This window comes from Tyto alba, unplaced genomic scaffold (assembly GCF_018691265.1).
Source record: "Tyto alba isolate M040663 unplaced genomic scaffold, T.alba_DEE_v4.0 Super-Scaffold_40, whole genome shotgun sequence".
NCBI classification, from domain to species: domain Eukaryota; kingdom Metazoa; phylum Chordata; class Aves; order Strigiformes; family Tytonidae; genus Tyto; species Tyto alba.
In genome coordinates this window covers 34,292,154-34,310,751 of record NW_024881316.1, presented here as the reverse complement: position 1 = coordinate 34,310,751, position 18,598 = coordinate 34,292,154, and the positions used below count along the sequence as shown (strand labels likewise).

The 18,598-nt window shown below is 44.6% G+C and overlaps 1 protein-coding gene across 3 annotated transcripts in view; it reads right to left on the bottom strand.

Annotated features, from left to right (window-relative positions):
* GRHL1 (grainyhead like transcription factor 1) overlaps positions 1–18,598 on the bottom strand; it is a 43,778-nt gene that overhangs the window by 5,658 nt on the left and 19,522 nt on the right. For all 3 annotated transcript variants that reach the window (XM_033009967.2, XM_033009965.2, XM_033009964.2), the window contains exons 9-14: positions 12,949–13,107; positions 6,658–6,745; positions 4,280–4,419; positions 2,821–2,858; positions 2,630–2,718; positions 199–284 (exon numbers count right to left, since the gene is read on the bottom strand). In XM_033009967.2, the coding sequence (XP_032865858.2) occupies positions 199–284; positions 2,630–2,718; positions 2,821–2,858; positions 4,280–4,419; positions 6,658–6,745; positions 12,949–13,107 (600 nt within the window). The remainder of the gene's footprint in view (positions 1–198; positions 285–2,629; positions 2,719–2,820; positions 2,859–4,279; positions 4,420–6,657; positions 6,746–12,948; positions 13,108–18,598) is intronic.

Below are 18,598 nucleotides of genomic sequence, written 5' to 3'. Positions count from 1 at the left end.
TTTACATTAATTTCCATGTTATTGAAAGGAAATCAGCCTTATGCTGCTTATCCAGAAGAGCAGGAATATGTAGACACAAGCTGTGATTGAGAGACTAGCTCCTGTGACTGTTCAGGGTATAAGGACTGAGTAACTGGAGACTACACTCGCTTTTTCTCAAACTGGAGGCAAAAACTATAAAACAGCCTTCTTACTTACTGCTTCCATTAGACCTTTCAGAGACGGTGTCTTTAACATTAGTGCATCAAAGACTTCCTCTGACTCTTTTCGGACATACAGCAACACTGAAAAGCAAATTGGAGAGGGGAATTTACTGCAAAATTGCTCCTCAAAAGCGATCTGTCTATGATAGTGGTTAAGCACAGACTAATACACATTGAGGATCTCATGAAGACATATATATGTACATTCAGTATACACTGAAGATTGCATCAAAAACATGCATAGTTAACTCAAAACATACTTTCTGCACACAGAAATACTGCGTGTCCAAGCATCTTTATTGTCAGAATACTTCTAAATTTTTCTCTATTTCCTATTTTCTCTATTATTTGAAACAAAAGGTTATATTTAGAACAGTGTCCTGGTTTCAGCTGGGATAGAGCTGATGTTCTCCCTCGCAGTTGGTACAGTGCTGTGTTCTGGATTCTGTATGAGAATACTGTTGATAACACACTGATGTTTTAGTTGTTGCTGAGTAGTGCTTATCCTAAGTCAAGGACTTCTCAGTTTCCCATGCTCTGCCAGCGAGGAGGTGCACAAGGAGCTGGGAGGGAGCACGGCCAGGACAGCTGACCCCAACTAGCCAAAGGGATATTCCACACCACGGGCCGTCGTGCTCAGTATAGAAACTGGGGGAGCTGGCTGGGGGGGGCAATCGCTGCTCGGGGGCTGGCTGGGCATCGGTCAGCGGGTGGGGAGCGACTGCCTTGTGCATCACTTGGTTTTGTTCTTCTTGTGCTCTCTTTTTGTTATCTTCCTTTTAATGACAGCTATTGTTACATTTTATTTTATTTCAATTATTAAATTGTTCTTATCTCAACCCACGAGTTTTACTCATTTTTCCCCCAATTCTTCTCCCCATCCCACCTTAAGCAGGGAGTGGGAAAGAGACTCCATGGTGCTTAGTTGCTGGCTGGGGTTAAACCACAGCAGACAGAAAGGTGGAATGCAAAACACAGCTTTGAGACTCCTGGGTACCCACCTCACAGGTCACCTGCCATATGACTGCACAATGAAGTGACTTACAGATGCTACCACAGCAGATGAAGCCATCCTAGCTGCCTCCTAGTTTTAAAATAATTTATTTGTACAGTCCTCTGCTCCTCCTACACTGTCTCATCTCTCTTCCTACCCCTTGCCATGTTTCAGCAATACTCATACCACCCTAGCTGACACAATGCAGACTTCGTCTCCTGCTAGGAGGGGAACAAAATTATAAGGAACCCAATTAGGTAAGCATCCCTAGCATTCTCAAGCTAGCAGAGAGTCATTGTATGTAACATCAGCCTCATTAAAAACTGCATTAAGGCTGAGGAATAAGCCATAAGAGCAAGAAAGCTTAGACTTTAACAGCTTTGCTGTCTTTAATCCATTTTCTAATGACTAGGTATTGCAGCCTGGATTGTTTACAAGGGTTCATCAGCCTCAGCTTTGACACACCTGCAACACAGAACAATTACTGGCATATCGAAGTGAACAAGGTGAAGTGAGGACAGCACAGCATCTTGATGGATTTCATCTGCTAAAAGGAAGACTATAGATTTAAAAAATGAAGACAGCACACACGCTCAGTTACTGCACAGGTCAGATGACACACCAGCCAGAGGACAGAGAATGGCTGTCATTTTATGGCACACAGCAACAAGAAAAAACAAGAACTCTAATTTCCTTTTATAAAATCCATCCTTCCTTAATAGTGTATCTAGAATACAGAAGTTCAGCCCCATTAACGTCAGACTTGCTAGACTTAACCCTATCCACACCACAAGTTTAATGTTGTTCTTTTAATCCTTTAAGCTTTATCGTGGCCCTTCCACACACAACTGTCATCAGGCAGGTAATCCTCTACATCTCCAAAGGGACCTCTCATCTTCCACACCACCACAGCAACATCCAACCCCACATCAAATTGCACAGGTTGACAACAGGTTAAAAATAAGCAGACTATTCCCTCAGTTTGGCTTTCAGCAGTGAACAGCTCATTTTCCAGCACTATGAAAGATGCAATGATTTTATACCCAAGACCAGTTCTTGGCATCCATTGCTTGAAGTCCTAGAGAAGATCTCCAAAGTATTTTGTAGTGGATTACATGAAGAATTCTCTCTCCCAATCCATCAAGGAGATTGGTAAGCAGCTTACCTCCTCTGAGTCTCTTTCCCTACAGGTTCAGAGTCAATTAGTGTCTGAGTTGGCAGAAAAACCCAGAAATTCTGACACTGTAAAAGATTTGCAGTGCTGAACTACATTGCGATACACAAACTCTTTCTATTACTATTCAAAGCCAGAAAAATCAGGCTAAAGTATACCCCAAAATAAATTAAAACAACTCCTTAACCTCAGATGCATTTCTCCATCAAGATGGACAAATACTCAAATAATTCAGTCTCTGAAAGACAAAAATAATACCTCTTTTTGGCTCTTCTATTCTGGACATCTTATTCGGAGTGGCAATAAAGTCCTCTTCACCAATATAGGCTCCTCTCTTCAGGCTGGAGCTGTCATTGACAGGGCAAAAAGTTAGCAGAGGTACAATTACAGGGACTTGCCCCTCTGTCTGAGGGCAAGACTTCAGTAGGCTGAAGTAGTGCAGCTCTTACCTTTCACCCTCCAGTTCTTCTGAAGCAACAGGAAGGACCTTTTAAAACAAAGGGGAGATTTTCTTGACATAGGCAGAAAAACACATGCTGCATTAGCTAGCTAGCGAGAACCTCATGTGGTACTCAGTCCTTGGAGAACACTACAAAGGGCTCTGAAAGCTACAAAACAAAGTTGCATAAGGACAGACCCATTAGCTGGTGTAACATGGTCTTCTCAGCAATGCTCTCCCCACCCCTTTAAGTGCTATCTGTTAACAGCGACTTAGCAATAGCTAAGTCTAATTGCATTAGAGAGTCACTGGCACGGAACAACAATTCTGCTGCATCCAGCATGAGCAGAGGTCCAACAGCCTCAAGTTACAGGAGAGGGAACCCCTGAGCCCATGGCAGGAGCTGGAGGGGACAGGCAGATGGCTCACCCACCCAACTCACTCGTAAGCACATCAGTATAGTGCATCAGGGGAGAACAAGGCTGTCAAGTGGGGAGCCAGCCACGACTACGCTGCTAGAAGAAGGATATTTTGGTCCAAGCAACAAACACGGACCTTCATTTTAATACACAAATAATACTTGTGCTTAGAGTTGTGAAAATTCTATCCAGAACTAGAATTCATTTTCTCTTATCTTTCAACCCTGTATCAAAAGACGCTTTTGCTCAGTTTTCCAAATGTCAGTCAGAATCATCTTCACCTCTTTTCAAAAAGAGAAATTAAAATGATCTTAAATGGGAGGGACAGGAACATACAAGAGCTAACCAGCTTTCTGTCTGGACTGGAGTATAGTCTTCTGACAGAGCTCAGTACTAGAGCCTTCATAGTAAAACACGTGGAAAAGTCAGCCTTACAGACAAAAGTTTATTCTCCATTCATTAGGAGTTTAGGCAATGCTCTTAAAAAGTAAGGTTCAGATTCTGTTAGAGCATGCCAGAACTCCCAGCACAGGAAAGTTCAAGATTTTGAAACTTGGTTGCACTCTTAATTTTTTCCCTTCCAGCTTCCTGTCAGCTGGGACTTTCCAGGAATGCTGAGGCAGGGCGCTCTGGCAGCAGATCACAGAGCTGACACACTTGCCAGTTCCACAGAACGGCTTTTCACCCTGCAGCAGCGGGCTGGAGGAACCAGAGGGCTACAGCAGTGCACCTGGATCCCAACTGATTTTACAAGAGAAATTTAATGAACTGTCAAAGCTGGAGATGCTTTCGAAATATCATTTCAGGTTCATGGAAGTGGGAGTACATGGGTAAGTAATTTATTCGTAAGACATCCCCAGTTAACTCCAGCAAGTGTGACTAGGAGCAATGTCCCTTGCTCGCATGAAATTCAGCCTGTATTTGTTTAGAGCATCAGTGCACATATTCTGGCACATCGTATGTATATACATACATCCATAGAGCATCCTAGGCTTTTTGCAGATACATCCCACAGCCCTCCTCATACCCACACCCATGAGCTTTACTTACGTGAGCACCACGCTGAAGATTTGCAAAGTGAACATCAGGAATGAAAAGGACTGGCTGAGTGTCTAGATCCATGAAGGGCTTGAAGATGGTGATGTCTGTACGTTTGTGAGAGGGAAGCATTGGCACTTTGACATCAGAAACTGCAGAGACACCAAAGATTGGAAGAGAGGACAGTGAAGATGCTGATGGGGCTGGGGCTTTCCTACATCATTTAAGAGGCACATACACTGTTGAGCAAGGGTTCTGTGTAGTCAGGGTCAAAGGGAGAAGCTCCTGTGGTATGAAGCTGGGCTGTCTACCTCTCAGATGAGGACCTAGACCCTGAGGAAACAGCTCATTTCACAGAGGAGTAGGAGTTTGCTCCACCTCTCCAAGTGAGCTGCTTGACTTTGTTCCGATATTAAACTGGGCTGGACAATGGTCTGGCCACTCATCCCAATGGAGGAACACTGGTCTGCCATGTACCAAAGCAAACCATCTAGAGGACAAAAGCTAGTCCAAGTCCCCTCTTCTCTCTGTCCATTCCCTCAAAAGCTTCCTTGATTTCCCATACCAGGAAGGCAAAAATAAGGCAGAGAACCTGCAACCAACATGGTTTCAGTTGGGAACCTCTCAGAGACAGCACCACCACACTACAGAGGTGGTACAAATACTGTTTCTTGCAAGATGCTGCATTTAGAGTTACATTTCAATTCCACACTTTCAAATTTTGTATTTTTGTTCATCCTGATCACCTCAAGCTGACAGACTCCAGTTCATCCCCCCACCGGAACCAGCACTGTCCCACAGAGCACTCTGGCTCTCGTGACACACCAACTGACATGACGCAAGTCACTAAGTGGACAGACTTCACCCACACAAACCCGTTTGGGAGACAGTGAGCCAGAAGGTGCCTTAAACTGCACTTCAGACATGTTCATATCAAACTGACACTGGCTGAAGACCTCCACTCATTTTACCAAGTGGAAACATTTCAATTTTGGGTCAAACCAACTGCAAGCAAAACACTTCTCATGTTCTTAGTGGAAAACGATTTTTTTTTTTTTTTTTTTTTTCAAAACAGATTTTTCAAAGATTGCTCAATCCTTGTAGAAAATAACTTTGTCCAGAAGTCAAGAACTATTTCTGCTGTTGAGTCCATGAACACATGGCATTTGTGATCCTGGAGGTGGGTGTAACAGGCTACGGCTTAAAGCAATCAAAAATTTCCCACACAAGAACTAAACAGCAAGGGACTGTACTTTCCAGGAAAATAAAGGCCACATCAGGCTAAGCCCAAGCCTAGGAAATTCACACTGGAAAGCAACTTTCATAAAATCATACAGTCGTGGAAATCTGTAGTGAAACTGTTTGCACTTTCCAGCTATTATGCAAAGGGCTGCATGCAGTAGTCTTCTGCGAGCTGTCCGGGTTATTACATTTGTGGAACACTAACAGTGTGCTAAACCTACCTTTTACCATGTACTCTGGGAAAAAAAACAAAACCCCAGCCCTTTCTGCAACTGCCCTTGAGCAAGTGGGTTCCCTTGGAGCATAATCTTCTTCTGAAGCTGCTCCAGCAGCCTGTACCTGCTGCGTCAGGAAAATCCTGCCCAGCAAGCCGTGAGGTGCATGCCTGTTGAACCAGTTGGACTGTTAATAGCACACTGAGCAGAGCCAGGGAGCATGCACACCTGCCCTGTGCAGAGGAAGAACAGGGAGATACATTTTCCTCTAGGCAGCCCTGCTGGTGAATAACCAGTCATCCAAACACAGGATCTGTTGCAGTCATCTGCAGCAGTTAAAGGGAAGATGCTCAGCATAAAGAAGTTCCACAATCTTTATGTACTACCAGTGCTGAGCCCTTCACAACTTCTATTGAAATTATTTACCTTCTGTTGAAATGATTATTGATATTATTTATTATAAGGACCACTTTACTCTAGAAGGGGTGAGGCTGGGAGGCTGCAGGCTCAGTCCCAAGGCTACCACCACCTTGATGTACAGTTACAAACACATTTTTAACATAAATTAAAACCTAAGTTTAGGATCAAGCCAGAAACACTTGGAACAGCTCCAGTACTTCTTGCCACACAATGCTGCAAGGGCTCCAGCAGTGTCCAAAAGTCACACACTCACCCTAACATTCCAACAACTAAAGACCATACCTAATTGAAAACATAGCAGGATCCTGTCTTGGAAATGAAGAACTAGGTAGAAGCGAAGTCCTAAGTGACTCAGCACATTGCAAAACACAATTAATGGCTCCATAAGCAACTGCTTAAAATAAACACTATTCCATAGGGAATAAAAAATTACTTCGAGATCTACTGCACAATTTATTTGTAACCCAAATGAGATCTGACATTTAAAATACCAATATAGTAATTTCTACTTACAGGCATTCAACTGAGAGCTGGGGTCAGTGCACTTGCCTTTTCTTTTGCTTTGCTTTCGTTCTTCATCCCTGATCTTCCTCTCTGCTCCCTGCCAGACAAGATATTAAGGGGAAGGAGGAGAGGGGGAGAGAGAGAAGGTTGTTTTAATTTTTTTGTTTTTTCCAGTTGCAGAAGCAGGAACACAGATTCTTCCAGAGCTGTGTTTGTGGAGGTCAGCTCCATGGTACCTGAGCTGCAGGTCTGCCAGTGTGCCAACTTTGAGATCTTCCCACTGTTTACTTCCAAGTCCTGTCATCTAATGAAATCCAGTAACCATATCCAAGATGCAAACACCTGCTTTTCTTTCAAGTCAGATGGGGATATGATGACAAAAGAGACCCACAACTATGGTAACTGTACGAAGTGTGAGATAAAATATATCTGAAGTGTTTAAAACAATCAAAATTTGCAAGTTTCCTCAGTTAAGAGTTCATTAGATCCTGATCTATAAAAATCAAGCCACACTTCATCATCACCAAGTGCAAGATACCTCCATGTTGCACAAGGGTCCAGCAGCAGTTATACCGTCCTTAATTGATCTCAAGACGAAGACACACCTACTTGTAAAGTAGGCATGACTGCTTCTCTTTTTATTGGGGCCAGGCTATGGGTGAATCCACAGATACTTAGCCAGGTTCTTGCCACAGTTCCTGGCCCTCCAAACCAAGCAGCAGGGGGTAGAGAACTATATTTTCTGCAAGATGCAGGCAGCTATGACAGAGAGAGAAGGAAGGAAGAAGGTTTGTAATGGAATCATGTTCATTCCTCCAGCTCTGCCCAGACCTCCCACGTGACTGTGGGTTAAGGCAGGGATGTCACATTGCCAGTTGCATAAGTTGATAAGCCCACAGTAGAACCCCAAGTCAATCCTGGTGTTACCACCAGATCACTGCCCCAACTGGTATACACAAGTTCTACCTGTCTCCCAAAACCCTCCTGCAAAACAGGGTAAGAAGTAACAGTTACCTGGGCCACAAGAAGCCATTGCTTCTCATTGCTACGCTTGCAAAGCTGCCAAAATACACTCACATCCATATACAGTGCTGGAGGAAGACTAGATTAATTATGGCAAATGAGATGTCAAAAAGCATGTGGTGATGGGGTGGGCAACGGTGCCTAACACACAGCATGGTAAAAGGGCAACAGCCCTCCCAACCTCACAGTAAATCAATACCCTACAGGTCAGAGGATGCCTATGCCTGCTAGGTACCAGTGGGGATGTCTGCACTAGCAATAAAAAGGAAAATTAGTCTAGATATTTAATGTGTATTAACATATATCACATTTGCTCCCACCTAACAGAAGGGACACAAGCAGCTTCAGGTAGCTGCTGGGAAAAAGAGAAAAAAATCACTAATGAGGACACAACCATTGCCAGCTTTGCTCAACTCTGTAAAGCTGATACAGCCTACTACAGTATAGACATCCCACCGTAACCTCAGCACAGCTGGAGCCACATCCCTCTGCAACTTCCTTTACCAGAACAGTCACAACATCTCAGCCTGACAGCAGACAGATCAGATTTGGCTCCAGCCCTCTCTTCTACCTTTCACATGGGAACAATGGAGTTCTGCTACTCAAACACTGTGCTACAGAGAACAGTACCTGCTTCCTCCTGGAGAATGGGCTAATCCATCAAAAGCACATGTTTTAAGAAAACACCTGTCCTCCCATACCTACAGCCAGAGTTCAGCTTGAAAGCCAACTTGTTCCAGGCTACAGGGGCCCAGGTAAACACATCTCAAACCCCACATAAAAAAAAAAAAAAAATCAAAGCCATGTCTTGGTAACAGGCTTTTCTGCCTTGCCAGCAGAGCTCACCGACAACCAGGAGCAGACACTTTTGAAGAAAAGACACTGGGAATCCTGTATTATGCAATTAGGGAATAAATAAGCTTGTAAGGAAGAGGTTTTCCCAACTTCATCACCTAGAGAACAGTCTACAGTCTCAAAAGCAAGATTTCATACTCTCAGGTATGTGTTAAAAGCTGCAGGGTTTTTTTTTTTTATATTGTTCTTTCCCTTGAAGTTTCCAGGCGCGTAATGGATTCTTGGGCTGAGAGTGGCATTTCGGGGAGAGCTGACATGCCTCCCTCACTCAGAGAAATGTGATGTATTTGCTCAGCAATAGAGATGCAGGGAGAGGATGAGACGTCAAGTCACAACACCCTGGGGTCCTTCATGACACCACGGGACTCCCTCCTTCTGCACATGTGCTGCATCAGCCAGATGTGCTCCAAAGGCAGAGGGCTGCTCCTCGCTCCCTCTCGTGCTGGGTGCAGCTCTGGCACAGAGCTCTTCTGCCCTGTAGACCCAGTGGCAGAGCTGCCATGGGATACTGGTGGACAAAAAATTAGACCCAAGCCAGCAGTATGTACTTGCAGCCCAGAAAGCCAATTGTGTCCTGGGTTACATCAAAAGCAGTGTGACCAGCAGGTTGAGGGAGGTAACTATGTCCCTCTGCTCCACTCTCCTGAGACCCCACCCGCAGTGCTGTGTCCAGCTCTGGGGCCCCCAACGTAAGAAGGACATGGGCCTCCTGGAGCAAGTTCAGAGGAAGTCATGAAGATGATCAGGGAGCTGGAGCACCTCTGCTATGAACACAGGATGATTGAGTTGGGGTTGTTCAGCCTGGAGGAGGCTCTGGGGAGTCTTTTTGCAGCCTTTCAGTATGTAAGAGGGGCTTATGAGAAAGATGGAGAGACTTTTTACTAAGGCCTGCAGTGACAGGACAAGGGGAAATGGTTTTAAACTGAAAGACGGTAGATTTATATTGGACATAAGGAAGAAATTCTCTACTGTGAGGGTGGTGAGGCAGGGGCACAGGGTGCCCAGAGAAGCTGTGGCTGCCCCCTCCCTGGAAGGGTTCATGGCCAGGTTGGACAGGGCTGTGAGCAACCTGGTCTAGTGGAAGGTATCCCTGCTCATGGCAGGGGGGTTGGGACTGGATGAGCTTTACGGGTCCCTTCCCACCCAAACAATCCTGTGATCATGCAACAGAAGGAATGATCTTAGTGTTGCTGCCCATCCACATCAATGATGCCTCCAGCTGCCCTGCATCATCTCTCTCCTTTCAACAGGATCTCACACGTCCTTATTCCCACCATGCCATAAAGCCTTCCCCACAGCACTGCCCATCACTACAAGGGTAACAGCAAGTCCCAGTGGACACCACTCGCTATAGCTTGCGAAATCTTGTATTTAATCTTCCCCCTGTGGATGCTTAGCTGAAGTACCATTAACAGCAGAGGAGGTCCTCTTCCTCTGGGACAGGTCACCTCAACCCCCGCACAGCCCAAATATTGCTGGGCTAAGCCTGAACAAAGCTTGTGCTGTAACATGCCACAGGATCACACCATTACACCCATGCTTTTACTCAGGTTTTGAAATAAACATAGTATGAGATGAAAACCAAATATCCTGGGCAGCTGTGGACTCCCTTTCCACAGAGAAAGCATGAAGGGGAAGACAAACGCATGAAGAAACTTGGTCGCAGAGGCAGCAGCCAAAAACTAGAAAACAAGTATCAGCAGCTTTCCCTTTGACTCCAACCATGGGAACCCTCCTGCTTCACTTCTTTCTCATGCAAAGGCCACCACACAACATTAACTAAACTGTTGGACCTTCTGTAGGATATCTATCTATTTGCACGCACAAAAAAAGATGGCAGGACTGCTATGCCAGTGTCTGGGTTCAAAGTCAGTTCAGGCATGCAATGCAAGCACAGCCTAAACAAAGGAATAGAGGGGACTGACACAGAGCTGTTCCTGTTAGGTGGCCACAGCATCATCATTTTGTGCCGTTTGTTCCAACGGACCTCCACACTAGAGACTTGGCCCTCCAAGAGGTAAACATGAATAACAGCATTTCTCCAGGTAAGGGTGGCCACACGAGGACAAACACATTAAAGGATTGCAATATGTGTGGATACTATAGTAACAATGGTCCTGTAAACATTCAAGACCAGCTGAGTGATTACCCAAGAGTCAAAGCAGGGCAGAAAATACGGTTGCTCCTTCCGAAATGTCAGTGCTCCTAGAAAAGCCTGGAAAAAGGGGCCAGCGTTGGGGTCTATGAGTCAGTACCTGCAGCTGTAAGGACACAGGTCTGCTCACAGGAGCACTTGCTCAGTGCCTCAAACAAGCGACTGAGTACAGTTTGATTCTACGTGGTGACAAACAGTATCCAGCTTGTCGGCCTCTGTCTCCAGCTCTCACTGCCAGACCCGGCCCAGATCTGAAAGGCAAACTTCAACACCATCTCTATAAATAAAAATTGCAGAATCATCAGGCACTAACCTCACATTGGCTACATGTTCATAGAATAAACAACAGTGAGATTCAATACAGAAAAGTAATCTTTTCTCCTTCTCTCCTTTTAACTTTTGCAAAGTATCTGGAGGAATAAAGCAGGAGCAAAGGTCAAAATCCCAAAGGAAAAGTTATACTGCCATTACTGTACTAATAGATTTGCTGAAATTTATGGTATAGACTCAAATGATTTCTTTTAAGCTATGTACTGGCTATACATCTGCCTTTTTATTAGCCATTCTGTCGCCTTAGCAATAGCACAAGCCTGTCGGTAATCTTAGCACGGTGTCAGTAATTGACTGGACAACTGATGAGAGTAAAAGATCTCCCCCTTCCCTGAAGCAAGTCTGTACTCACTAGTATTGTAGAGAATACAGGTTGATAACACACAAGACTGTCAGATAATGAAAGAGCTTTAGATGACACAATTCCCTTGGTCTCATTTTAGAGGAAAAAGAAAAAAAAAAAAAAAAAGGAACAAAAACAGTCCTGGAAAAAAAGCCCATGAGACCCAAGCCTCTTCAGCTTACTGGCAAGTCTAAGATAGCTCTGGAGAGCATTCATTAGCTCCCTGGTAAACCCTTTGCAGAAATCATCACAACAGGAGCCACCTCAGGAGGCACTTGAAAGAAGATGACTAAATAGCTTTACACTGGCAGGCAGCTTCTCCCAACCATGCAGGAAAGCAGAGGGGCCTATTCAGAAGCCTATAGATGGACAGTAAAATGCAGCAGGATGAGTCAATGGGATGCTACAGCAGAGGCAGGCTGCAGAAGGCTCCGTATATTTTAGAAGGTAAGTGGAGGCAGATCAACGGCGTGCGAAATGAACCTTTGCAGCAGTGTCCTGGGGAATGACAATGCAAAACCACAGAGCAGGTGACGGGGGCGAAGCTAGCGCAGGACTCAAGGGTGGGGGGTCACAAGCCTGTCTCAGACCTCCAGCTGCTGGGAGGTATTTGAGATATCACTCGCAAAGCGCCTGTGCTATGAAGGCAGAGTCTGGATGCAAAGAGTGAGAGGTCCTAAGCAAGTAGGATGCTAACTAAATAGGGAGTCGGTGTGGTTCACAGCAATCAAAAGAAGGACTGGGGAAGACCAGGCGGCATTTATCCCAGCCTTGAAAGATCTTGGTCACTCTGGAAATAGCAACATTGCACATTACTTGCTTTGGTACTTCAAGAGACTGTTCGGGCAGGAAAAGGTTACAAAGGTTGGGAAACTTCCTTTCTTTGCAAACTCAGTTAAGCTTTTACAACTGCTTTCACCTCAGCTCCTGCTACATTTCTTTCACAGCTTCTGGTGAACAGTGGCTTTGGGAAGGGTGTTAATTCTCTGTGTGCTAAATGCATTAGGCAGAGCAGCCAAATTACAGCACCCGTCAAGACTGGAATAGGGCTTTGTTATACTGCTGTATCTCGCAGCAGTACAATGAAAACAGCAACACTTTTTCTTGGCAAGATATGTAAATTTTTTTGTTTTGTTTTGTTTTTGTTTTTTTAATACAAACACAGTAAGAGTCCACAAAGACATTTAAAAGGACCAACATGACAAAGTTTGGGCAAAAAGACAAGCCTCCACTTGCTCCAATCAACTGCAATGATTTCTGCCACTGAATGCCCTCTGCAGGACCTTCCAGGGTCTGGAGTACTGACAACCAGTCTTCTGCCACTGACTGACCTTTCTCCAAAGCCAATGCTCAGGAACCCTTCTCAGCACTCCAGTGTTCCGAGATCAGCAAGTTTATCTGAGGTTATCATAATATCTATGAGCCAAAGCAGAAGGGGTTGAAATTTTTTCCTTGCAAAGACTGAACACAGATGGGAGTTTTCAGTGAGCCAAAATAACAAATGGCAGACTTAGGAGAGGAAAAACAAAAGAAAAAGCTAAGCTGTGGAACAGCCCTTCCCCAAAGGGTCATGGGCATATTGACCCAACCTCACCTTGTCACAGAAGACTTTAATCTGGCAGTAGGCTCTGTGGACAGGTTTGTTACTCCTGTTATTGTAGCTGTAGGTATCAATCTGAAGATTGAGGGGCAGGCCTTTGACTCCCTTCTGAGAGGAGAAATCCGTGCTGAGGCAGTTCACAGAAATGAAAACCTGCAGAAGAGGAAAGCAGCACCCATCAATAGTGACACACTGGCACCTGGCTGGCCACTGAGCAAGGGACAACTCGGTGAGTGCCAAGATCTAAATGCTGGTCCTTGCCACTACAAACAGGACCTCCTTTCTTCTGAGAGATCAGGTAAGCAGTACAGCATCCTTAATTCTTTATATAAGCTATTACAGGGGACAAAGCCACTCCAAACTTTATGAAGACTCCACCCACCCTTGCCAGATATTTCCACCTAAGAGATCCCAAATGTCATCATCAAACTTTCAACAACAGTCATCTTCCTATACCCAATCCTCACTGCTCAACCATCTTGGTAAGAACACAACCATGCTTTGAGAAATTTCTGTTGCTTTGGGCAAGTTAAAACAAAGCTTTCTATGAGTTTTACATAAGCTGCTCTGCGCACAGCTTACACTTGAAACTACTTGGGATTTTTCTGTTTTTTTGGCAAGTGATGTTAAAAGCTTTTAAAAAATAGAGAACATGTTATCTTTAAGCACAGGAATAACGTCATTATTTCAGTGAAATAGTTTCTTTCAGTGAAATAGTTGCTGGGATTTACACTTAAATATGAACACTATTTTGCTATTTTAAATATTCCCCAGTAAGACCTACAATACTCTCTTAATGTTCAGATTAAAAGGGAAAGAATAATATTTTCATTATTCTAATAAAAAAAATCAAATTATGGAGAAAATTAATTAAGAGTGATTTTGAACATATCTGATTTCATTTTCATAACAGCCAAAAAAAACAACCCACATTCCACAACCAGAGAACAAGTCCAGTGCTGCTTAACAGAAGGAAGAAATATCCTTGTGTGGATATGAACAGGTAGACCAGAGTACTTTGTGTCCAGAACACCGACTTGCCACGTGCCAGGCTTTTCTCCAGACACAATCCTCATTATTGGCATCTCTCAGAAGAAGCTGCAACAATTAATTACCAGGAATTTACAAGCTACCTAGACCTACAATGGCTCCTCTCCTCTCTGACTCAAAAATCAAGGATGGGAACCCACTGCTTTAAAAAACAATCAAAGCCTTGAAAGCCAGAAGCACTTTGAGACAGACTTTGCAGGAATACTATCCCACTACCCCGATCGCTTGCTTACTGTGCTACTACCACAAAGCACCCATTTGACAGTCTATGCAGTGAGTTAGTGCCACCTCCCGGAGCCATCCCGGTGTTGCAAAGTCCAAAGGCAGGTTTTGAAAAACTTATGGGTTTGGGTTGGATCTGTGGTTTTGCAAAGTGCTTATCATGGGCTTCTTCGCAGAGGTTTTGCAACACCCTTTCCTGATTTTAACAAAAGCAGGGAAAGGGAAATGTAATAACTATCAGCAGATTAGGCATATAAACTCTCTTTTTTTATTTTTCCCCACATATAACAGTAGTATAAAAAGCACGAAGAGGGGAGGAATAGCACAGATAAGCGTCTTCTCTCATAATAACTTGTCTGAATGTTGGAGATTCACATGCAACTTCTTGCAGCCCCGGTGAGCCCTGGTTTCCCCAGAGCAGCAGAGCACGGCGTGCTGGCAGAGCCCCAGCCCCAGCCCAACCTGTGCTGCTGGCTCTGCAGTGGCCCAAGGCAGGACAAGACGCAGGGGCAGCAGCGCCGAAGGTGAGCCCGCGCCCAACGCCCGCTCGCCTTCCAGCCTGTGTCTTAGCATCCCAAACCCACCTTCTACCAAGGTGATTTTTTTTTTTTTTTTATTTGAAAGCGTTAAATATATCCCAAATTGCAGCCAGGAAAATGATTTTAAAATAACCTCTTCTCAGTCTTCCCCAGACTAACCCAAATGACAGCTCTGTCAGCTTTTATCCACCTCCTCCCCTTTTTGCTCCCTTCAGCTTTACAAGGGCATGTTGCTTACAGCGCTGGCACACCCCAGGGGAAAGCTTCAAGGAGTCTGAAGTGGCTTTCACCCACTTCGGAGCTAGGTAATCAGATGTATGCACATCCTAAATAATTGTGTTCCGTGAGCAGAGGTTTTGTTTTTAAAAAAGAACCTGATCTCTGGTGTTTGCATAGTTTTACATTTTAAATCTTAATTTTAAATCTATTTACCCATACTGAATATTCACACACAAAACTCAGATCTGTATGAAGAAATGACTGCATTCCTCAAGAAAACATGCCCAAGCAGCCATGTCAGCAGGTCCACCACAGCCTCAAAATTTCTTTACAATCCCTCATTTGAGTTTCACACAGCTGGACAGCAGCAGACTCAGTGTGCAGCATCAGCCAGCAGCTCCTTAACAAGCAGTGTCACTTCTTTACGGGATAATTCAGGTCCACGTTTTCAGTTTTCATGGCTTAGCAGCCACACAAAGCCCACGCATCACAGTGGGCTGAAGGCAGAAGCGTTGGTCTCAGCACAACAGGCACATGCTACAGCAGCAGAACTGCATGGGTATCCCATGGGAATTTGGGATTGCCTGTCAGATGACAAAGATTATCCTCCTACTTTGGAGTCTCCTCATTTGATTAGCTTTAGCTTTAAGCAGCTGACTTCATTTTCATGCCATTTAAGTCTTTGTGACTCTGGGCAGGAGATGACAACTAAAACCTAATCATCTCTCTGAAGCAAGAGAGGCAGCCTGTCTTCAGTTCGTACAAAGCCATATCAGTTCAAAAGGATCATATTCTACTCCTTACCCACCTGTAACTTCTATTTTTGAGCAACTTCAGGTTGCCTCAAGTTGCGCACAAAAAAAAAAAAGAAGTTTTATCAAACAGCTTTTCCAGTTTGGGTTAAACAGTTTCAAGCCAGGTGCTTTTGTTCAGGAAGATTTGACTTGCATTCGAAAAGAAATAAGGCCAAGTGACTGTGCCAGCTACATCCCCACCCCAAAATTGCCAGAAGAAAGAAAAACGTAACCGCAGAAGTTGCTCTGCGTCTTCAGCCTGCTGAGCAAGATTCCTTTTCATGTGTCCAACCTATTTTTCTAAGGGCAGTTCCGCATTCTCAGCTATATTAAGATTTGTTGTTACTTTTTAAAAAAAAAAAAAAAATTTTCATCTCACCTCCCAAGATTCAACATAAAGACAGCACTTAAAAATAGAGTATTGTCAAACCAGAGCACTTACAAACATGAGTCAAGCCCTCAAAAGTTACACAGATTTTCTTCAAAACTGAGATTTCTAAAAGGATTAGAAACCTGTTCTCAAGTTATTTTGCTTGCTTGGCAGTTAAGCCTTCAGTCTGTATTTGAATCATACTTGTGGGCTTTTCTCTCCAACCAAAGCCAGGCTTTATTTTCCTTTTCTGCTTTGTTGATTACTTCATGCTTTTTTTGTTATTATTAATGAAACCTGAGATTCTCATTGAGACAAATGGCTCCTCAACAGCAAAGTTTAAAGATAAAACACCAAACAGCATGAAACCTGTGAGCTGGTATGAGCTGTTAACCCCACTCACCACCTGGTGACCTACACCCCAACAGGCTACAAACCCTCCTCCACCCAACACCAGGTTGGGTTTCCTGCAGCCTTTGTGGCAGAGGAGCAGCAGCCTGGCCACACACGATGGAAGACCAAAGGCAGAAGGATTAAAGCACCTCCTCCGGGATCACGCGGGAAGTCAGTGTGGGAAGAAGCCAGACCTCATGACTTCCCATTCTGCTTCAACCACCTGACCACTCATGCCCCTCCTCACCTAACCTGGGAGAAGCGCATCGTGCCTACGTCCAACTCTACGAGAAACAATCTTCCAATAGTGCAGAAGAAAAAAAAAAAAAAAAAAAAAAAAATCCAGCAGCTCTGCTGTGTGCCCTCAAGGAAGGGCAGCTGAGGCAGCCAAGTTCTTTCCACACAGCACCTTTTTCTAACAAGATCTGCCTTTCAAACAAACCAGGAAAAACAGGCATAATTAAAGGGCAATCAAAGCACTGCAGGAACCTCACTGTCAGCGAGATGAAAGATGCCTTTTTCAAATGAAGGCTTGCATACCCACATCTCTTCTCAGTTTATCTTGGATGCCGTGCTCTTTTGTCACACAAAAAGCACCAGCAATTTTGATTAGTCCAAAGGCTACATATGCAGCAGCTTTAGATGAAATGTCACCTTGTACAGCCTCTTCTGACTCACTGTAAGGCGAAGTTGAAAAGGAACGGTATGTAGGTGCACATCAACAATGTCTGGGGCTGCCATCACAGGGAATGGTATGGTGCCATAGGCAACTCAGATGGGTATTAGCACACTATAAGCTCTGGCCAGTCCCCAGCAAACGCGGGCATGGGTAAAACTGTAATGGCCACCTAACAGATCTCCCCATCGTACAAATTCTTGTATGTCCTTCTGTATAAGACCCTACAGACTTGGGACTATTCCAAGTCTGATTACCTTGCTCCACATGGCTTTCATTTCAATATGAGACAGGTAAATTGAATTCACCTCCTCCTATTTATGCTCCATTATATTTCTGTATCCAGAGGATGAAGACGTCACTCAATAATGCAAGTCCATCAGGTATTTCATTCTCTATTGAGAATTCAGATAAAACTCTAGCTCTTTTCTAGAGCCTCTCATTTTAATGTTATATTCAACTTAAAATTGTCAGGATGATTTTGATTTTGGATTACTGTATGTGTACAGAATACAGTTTAAAGCCTATACCACAACAACCAGGGACAGGTTAAACTGCGACAAGCTTCTTTCCAGCGAATGCAGTTGGATACTGTTTTACCTTGACCTTGGCTAAATAACTTCAATGTTCTGATGAAAAGACAGTAGGCAAAGGGATTCTAGTGTGTCCTGGGACCACTTCCCCAACACGAAGGCAGCACCTCACCTGCGGACTGATCCCCACACATACTACACATAGATCAGCCTGAGGCCACACGCAGCCCTTGCACAACGGGACCCACACTGCGTCTCCCTCTGCTTTCCCTGGGAGCAGCAAGGCCATTCCTGTGGTCTCTGGCTGGGGGGGGGGGGGGAGAACAGTAGTCACCACACAGCTGACTTGATCTATGTGTTATTTTCACTTTTTGCAGGACAGAGGGTCACAGAAACCCTCAACCAAACTGAAGAGGAGCCTTTGAGGCTACAACAGCAGATGAAAAACCAGAGGAACAAGCAAGGTAAAGAACCCATCAGGCCTAAATAAAAGGACTTGGATATGGACCAGAGGACACAAACCAATTCCCTCCTCCTCCACCTGCACAGACTCCCTCAGAGAACCAAGATGTGCACCATCCAACACTAGGGAGCAGGAAGCTACATAGCTATGGCCAACACCAGGACACAGCCGCTCCCCACCCCAGCTGCCAGCAGCAATTCTGGGAACGTCAATGCAAAACCCAGCAGCCACCAGGTCGCTCAGTCTCCTGCAGATGAGTGTGCAATTCAGGGGTATGCAGCCATGTGGTCACAGCACTCCTTGTTGGCTAGCTGAAGGAGCAGCCCTAGGCCCAAATTCCACAAGTAACTCATTTGTCAGCCCTCCACTAAAGAAAAACTACCTG